The sequence below is a fragment of the Megalops cyprinoides genome, chromosome 12, assembly GCF_013368585.1.
Source record: "Megalops cyprinoides isolate fMegCyp1 chromosome 12, fMegCyp1.pri, whole genome shotgun sequence".
Classification (NCBI taxonomy): Eukaryota; Metazoa; Chordata; class Actinopteri; order Elopiformes; family Megalopidae; genus Megalops; species Megalops cyprinoides.
This window is the reverse complement of record NC_050594.1, coordinates 23,959,881-23,967,294: the sequence shown is the minus strand read 5'-3', so window position 1 is coordinate 23,967,294 and position 7,414 is coordinate 23,959,881. Positions and strand designations below refer to the sequence as shown.

The 7,414-nt window shown below is 39.1% G+C and overlaps 1 protein-coding gene across 3 annotated transcripts in view; it reads left to right on the top strand.

The window, feature by feature from the left end:
* Positions 1-6,177: 6,177 nt before the first annotated feature.
* Positions 6,178-7,414, top strand: part of bcl11ba (BAF chromatin remodeling complex subunit BCL11B a) — a 49,194-nt gene continuing 47,957 nt past the window's right edge. For all 3 annotated transcript variants that reach the window (XM_036542586.1, XM_036542585.1, XM_036542584.1), the window contains exon 1: positions 6,178-7,084. In XM_036542586.1, the coding sequence (XP_036398479.1) occupies positions 7,027-7,084 (58 nt within the window). In that variant the 5' untranslated portion in view covers positions 6,178-7,026. The remainder of the gene's footprint in view (positions 7,085-7,414) is intronic.

Genomic DNA, 7,414 nt, shown 5'->3' with positions numbered 1-7,414 from the left:
CACAGAGGCCTGAGATACTAACACCTCTAATTTAACTATTAAATTCATATCTCTGAGCAGTGCACCAGTTCAGCTGAAATGAGTAGTTCTAAAATACTTCCTGTATACCTAACCAACTATAACTTGCTCCCCAAGTGTCTCCACCCCTGCCTATTTTTATTTCATTAAATGATATTTGTTTTTGAAAAAGGTCAGGTCCACGGCTACAGGGCAAACATTTGATAGTATGTGTTCCCACAACTTCCAGTTCTTCACACCTATTTTTTTACATAAATTTTAAAGTGATGAAATGTAGGTCAACATTCAATGAATATTACAATTCAAATCACTGCATAAAAATGCAGATGTACAAATAATTTATAGATACTGGAATGTCTATGGCGTTTAAGTACTGTGCAACTAATCTTCTTTTCAGTTTGTAGTTATATAGTTCACTTACACATTTTTACACATTCATTACAATTTACATTTTTGCTAAAATGTACTTATTAGAATTACCTCAATAGGAAAGCTACAGATAGTGAACTCATTAAAAAAGTCAAGGTAAATTTAAATTTGATAGATTTGATGATTCCATACAATATTCAGCCAAAGCTGTTTCACACTTTATCAAGATCAATAGACAAATAACAAAGAAAAAGGAAGAAAAAAAATACAAATAAGGAAAAAGTCCAAAATAAAATAATATTTTTTGCAAAGTGAAAGCCATCCGTACAATTTAACCAGAATATCAATATTCACATGTAGGTATGCAGACATGTAAAACTGTACTCTAGCCTAAAGTTGTATTATGTGTTTGACTTATGTTATGTGAAAAGAGAAAGAAAGACTATTCATACTAAACATCTTAACTATTTTCATTCGGAACAATGAACAATGTTTAACATATTATTTCAGAAACAAATTCATAGATCCAAATTCATAATTTTTGAGCTTATTTCTAGGCTTTTACTTTTCTGTTACATGGTTGTATTTGTACAATTAGGGTTGGAATAAGACCCTTATCATACACGTATTTTCAAGAATAAAGATATCCATTAGAGGGTAATTCTACTGCAGTTTAATGTAAAGTGCCACCTGGCTTTAAATATTACAACTAAGGGAATCCTACCTGCAAGTAATTAAACCCTGATTGCTGAATGCAGGCAATACAAGAGACAGAGCTCGTTTAGCCTTTACATTAAACCAAACACCACATATATATGCAAATTAACAAGGGCATAAACTGGACATTGTAGCTGAGACAAGTAATATGGATAACTTCTCTTAATTGTCTTTAAAAAGTACTGAACTTTAAATAAGGAGACAAGAAAAAGGAGAAGGAAGCTAGACAAGGGACTGTACCTGCTGGCTATTTGACTAATGACCCAATCAAAGCAGAAGGACGACCAGCACATTCTTGTTAACCAAGTCTCCCATGCCTGGTAGTCAAACAACAAAGGATTTTTCTTTACATTAACATTAGACTACATGCATGTTATTCTACAACGGTGTTTCACATTAGACAAGCAACCCATATGACTCATACAATATTTGTCCTACTGTTTACAATTCATAATAAGAATACTAATTATGATGATGATGTTGTCGTTAATGATGATGATGATGATACATTATAATACATGATAATAACAATAACAACGACAACAACAACACAGTGATGTAAACAGATATACTGGTAAAAGCTGCTTATTTCAAATTAGGAGCACACATTTGTGGGGCCTTGAGAAAGTGAGCATGAGACACATGTTACTTCAACAAATACTTTTATACTTTACTGTAGGATGCTGATTTCAGGGAGCTTTAACAATTCATGCTGAGTTACATTCAAGGCAAAATAGAAGAATGATACAAACTGTGTTTTGAGCATACCAACAAAAAACAACAAAATTCAACATTTATGGTTATCCTATTGGTTATGGCAATTTGGATAATTTACATATTTGAATTTTTCACATTTCACATTTATACAGCTGCATATTTTGAGCACTGAAACAACTCAGCCATAGTACCTCTCTCAAGGGTGCAACCATAGTCTTCTCCTCATGAATTCAAACCTACAATCCTGCTGGTCATTTGGGCCAGTTCCATTACAAGTACTGCTGCCCTGTATTTACTGAATATAAACTTACCTTATTATCTAGTTGTACTCGGGTAACAATTTACATTTTAATTTAACAACAATTTACATGTAAATGATGTGTTCATCTAAATATTGGGGACAAAGCGGTGCAAATTCTCCTCCAAATGGACGTGGGTGTCCTGTTATTTGTATAACAAAAAAAATCATTTGGAAAACATGCAATCCCCTTTTTTATTCTGTCTTTTTTTGTAAATTAGCTTGAGGAGACTATTTATATCCTCCCACTGTTGCTGGTTGATGGAAGAAGCGTTTGGCTCGGAGAGTGTCAAGCTGGTACCGAGAAAGAACTGAAGCCCGGTTTCTCAGCCAACGCTACCCTTGAAGAAAAGACTATTTATTGGTGGAGAGGAGAACACTGCAGGCAATATGGGAGAATGAACCATGTAAGTGTCCTATGAATCAGTCAACATGAAATGAATTGCAACAGTGGGCCACTGCGGCTTTCAGAGCATATTTCATGGCGCGCGCGACAAGATGATCTGCAGCATCAACAGCACCTTAGCAAAAGGCAAACTTTTGAATTGCAATTGGTGTGCACTAAGACGCTGTGGGCCGCGGCGGATAATGTCCAAGGATTTCCTACCTTTGTTCTCATGTATGCATGGGAATGCAGACAAAAGAATACCTTAACTCAATGATTTTCAGAAACGCACCCATACCAAAGCTGACTAGCGCATGGTTTAAATGCATGGATCACAATGAACCAACTGGTGGTGGGAGATTAATTCATCACTTTATTTTGTCCACAAAGCATTATCTGTCAAATAAAGCAACAACCACAGAGAAAGAAACTGTTAATCAACATATACAGTCTGTGACAGAGCACATTGGTATCCAAAATGTCTACACTGAAGATGCTACTATTCAGAGTAATTTACAATCTGTGCAGCTGGATGTTTGCTGAAGTCATTTGGATGATGAATCTTGCACAACGCCAGTGGCCCACTTGAGAAATGGACCTGTAACCTTTGGGCTATAAGCCCTGCTCCTTACCCCTAGCAGGCTACTGCCTGGTTTCTTGTTGAATATGAACTGTGTTGAGAGAAAAAAAAAAAACACGTTTTCAGTTTTTGCATGTGCTTATGATCCCCCCATACCCATTAAGAAATACTCCTGAGGTCAAGATGAGAGACTTGGTAGGGCCTGAGATTCAACATCCATTTACAGTCATACAAGAGGTTTATAAATGAGGAAACAAAGAAAATACTTACTCTGTCATTTGAGATTCTCAAACTTTCTCAATCCCCCTAACTCCACACAATGCTGCATTTTTGGAAAGAAAAAGAAAAACAGGTAATCAATTGTACTTACAAATAAACCTTAATACAGCTGCCACTAGTGTCAATACTAATGCTACTGGTACTATGTCCGCTACTAGCACTGACAGTCATAGAGATCATGGCATATAATATATGTGAGGACAGAGAAAGCAGACAGTGGCTCAGGAATGTGACTGTGTACTGGGTGGAGAAGGTCAAAGATGAGGTGTTTTGTCTCCTGCCCCTCAGCAGCTTGGCGACAGAGGCTGGAGGTGTTCCAGAAGTCCAGGGGTGAGAGCCGGGGAGGGGCAGAGAGCAAGAGAGACAGGGAGAGAGAGGGCAGCAGTGTGTGAGGCTGGCTGACCAGCGACACACTCCGCAGATCGCAGAAAGATGGATCGCTGCAGACATTGTTTCATCTGATAGAATCAATCAATGGGAGCGCCGAGTGCTTCCACACCCACCTCCTGCCCTCTATTACCCAAACAGTGGCGTATTACTATGGATGCAGGGGCAGTTCCACATCTTACCGAAAGTAATCGCCCACTAAGATAAAACAAGTAGGATCTCTTTTTTAAGTTCTGGGTTACTGTTTTTGGTCATCATTCTGGGGTATGTTATGGATGTCTGAATAATATACAAGAACAAATTATTTCTTGCACTCCTCCCAATTAGCATTACATGTATGATGGTTCAATTCCCCAGTACGTCTCTCAAAGATCATCATGTGATAGTCAAACATCACAACTCCCTGACCCACTCATCATTCTCTGTGGCTACCTTTACTCGCAATGTTATCTATTCCTGAGCTGAACTAGAAAACCGACTCTTTCGGCAGCAACGCAGTTAGTCTCCCTCTCCCTTAAACAGAGAACATTATAAGCAGAGCATACAGTCTTACGGTGGAGAGAGTGGAATCGTAAATTGTACGATTTGTAAAGCATTCTTGATATAGCATAGTACACATATCTAATCACACGGCCTTCTGACCAAAAAAGACAACAAACAACTGTGTCTAATGTTAACAAGTTGTTTCAAAAGTCTTATTTTCAATGCAAACATTTACAGTACTATCAAAAATCAGTCACAGTCACGGACATTTGTGTGTCTATAGTTTGACGACGGCATATAGATTCGAGGCAGCATGGAGCACTTGCAATCTTGAACGTGTCTGAAAACTCCAGTACCTTTAGTTTGTAACATACACGGAGCACTGTAATTAAATAGCGCACTCATGCTACATATCAAGCATTCTTTATGCTTAAGCCTTTGGTACATTTATATGTTTGTCATTTGGTGACTCATGTCTAGACGGTTCCAAATCAAATATATTTCGCGCACGTGAGTGCCATATTTTCTTTACATCAGAGCTCTGTGGCAGCTATGTGAACACATAAGAATACAACTGAAACCAAGTTTTTTTAAAATTAACTTTTAAACCTGAAATTTGAGGATTTTCTTCTGACATGCCCACAGGCTTCTAGTGGTGGAAATATCTGACCTTTGCCTATTGCTGACTGAGGTTTAAAACCCCTAATAATTCAGTAATATAAATGCATATGTAAATGCAAAGTCAGAATACATGTGGGCTGTCTTATGCCTTCTGAGTTTCATTTTCTCACGCGCCATACGAGACGTTTTAGAGCACGATATTGTTCCTTTCCACCAGCAAGTGAAATCAGGCGAAGCGTATTACATGCATCCAGTATGTTCATGCGACTCTGTCCCTGTCTCGAAAGACACTTATTTAAGCATCACATAACTCAAGAATGCAGTGATCAATCTCTACTCACACGTAATCCACATGTTTCATACTTAGGAGAAAGGTTAACGTCGGAGGGTTAGTAGTGTGATTAACATCACATTTTAACAGTCCACATTTCAAGTTTACACCTGATACTGTCCTGTCACATAAAATATCTGCTAATTAGGAAAAAAAAAATGAATCAATTTAAATTATTTTAGGCAAATGGTGTCATGTCTACATTTAGACAGTTATATCATTTGTAAATTACCACGGTTGTCACAATATTGAGTGCTGATTTTTCAAGCGTAAAAACAGGTGACCATTAAATGATCGGTTCAAGGACTATTGTTCAACGCCGATTCTTCGTACTGTAACCCCTGATTCCACTCTCAATAAACGTGATGGTCGAAAAATAAAAGGGAACACCGACAGAACATAAAAGGGTGCTGCATGTAATTTACATTGAATAATAAATCTCAGGCCAGTTGCGTGCGAAGGTTAACCGCCAAACCCGTTTTAATGACCCTTTATGTAAATCAGTGCTTTGCCGTTAAAGAGTAGCACATAGCACTTACGGGGTCTTTCATGCTACAAATAATACGTAAAATGTGAAACGGCTATTCTAATATCTACAGGACTGTGAACTTTCGGCAAGGTATGACATGTTTTTGTTTTGGAACAATAATACGTGCAAAGTGTTCATTTCGAATTTGTTTTCTCGGGGCACTTCGTATTTTAGATTATCTATACATGGTATCCTGTTTTGAGTAACTATTAAGTACTCCTTGCGTCTGTCCACTGTTCCCTGTGCTAGTCACAGGCGTGCGGTGTCCATGTGTACTTCTCACTTCGCGCTGCTATGCTGGTGATCCGATAGTTGTAAAAAGCCACCACTAGTCGCCCCCAGTGCTCTTGCAGTCTCTCACAGTCTCCAATTTTTCTTTCTCACTGTAGACTTAACGTCACGTCCGCACTTGAACTTGAATTTTATCCCATTGTACAGAGGCAGACCCAGCCACAGAGAGACAGAGAGCTCCCGGAGAAGCAGGACTCCGCCATCTTCATAGTGAAAGAAAAGAAAAAAAAAGGCAGCAGGTCTTGTTCTATTTTCAAAAGGGGTGGCAGTGTGTGTCCCCGGTCTCCTTAGTGCCGTACAAGGGGAGCCAGAGTAAAAGAGTTGGAGAGACTGAAAAGTATTTGGCATTCCATGCTCTAGGGTAGTACCAGTGTACAGAGAGAAGAGGTGCCCATCGCTTGGCAAACCCAAGTGCCGAGAGGACATTGGATTCTTTTTTCATTTTATTATTAATTGTTTAAACATTTTTTCCTTTAAGAAACAAAACAAAACAAAAAAATAAGAATCCCGTCCAAACACCTGAGCCACAGACTTGGCGAACAGTGGTGGTCACCGTACCCCAGCTGTCAAAGCAGCGCACAGGGCAGAGCGTTTTGATTGTCCAGAAAGGTAAAGAGACATTCGGAGTGCTTTGCTCAAAACTGTCACTCACAGGCGTGAAACGTCAAGGATATTTCCAGCTTTTGTGCCGGTCACATTCACTCGTCATACACCTTTGCCAGATGGTGTGACGGAGAGAAGATTGGAGGTGAAACAGGGCTGTGTGTCTAAGGTCTGGTCATCGGGAAGGCTAGAGTGGACTTAAGAGGCTAGGCGCAAAGACTCGCTCTTTTTGAACAAGGGACCACTATAAAGTCTGATTTATCCAACTGGCGGTCCAAGCAGCAGAGCAGAGCAGAGCCATTTCTGAGGAGGTCCTAGGAAAAGTTACTGAAGGAAAAACGGAAGAAGAAAACGGGGGAAGCAAGCCGATCCTTCTAAGTGCAGGTCTCCGGGCGATGCGTGTGTAAATGCCAGGGCAATGTCCCGTCGCAAGCAGGGAAACCCACAGCACTTGTCTCAAAGGGAAATAATAACGCGTAAGTACCTGCATTTATTACTGTTAATAAACGTGCATGTATCGAGACTCCATCAGATGTTTTTGTTTGTTTTATTATTATTGTAATTATTTTGCATTTAAACATACGGTTGATTTGTGTGTCATTTAAGCGACTCGAAACGACGAGTATTTCAATGCAACACATTCAGTAACATACGTTGGAGATGTTGTCTTCAGAAAGTGATGTTGAAGTAGTCTACCCTGCATGTGGTTAGGCAAGTTACACAGACAACTGTAAATATAGTTGGATATCAGCGTTGTGATGAAAGCAAACGTATGATGAACATATGTATTATTTACTATACAAGTT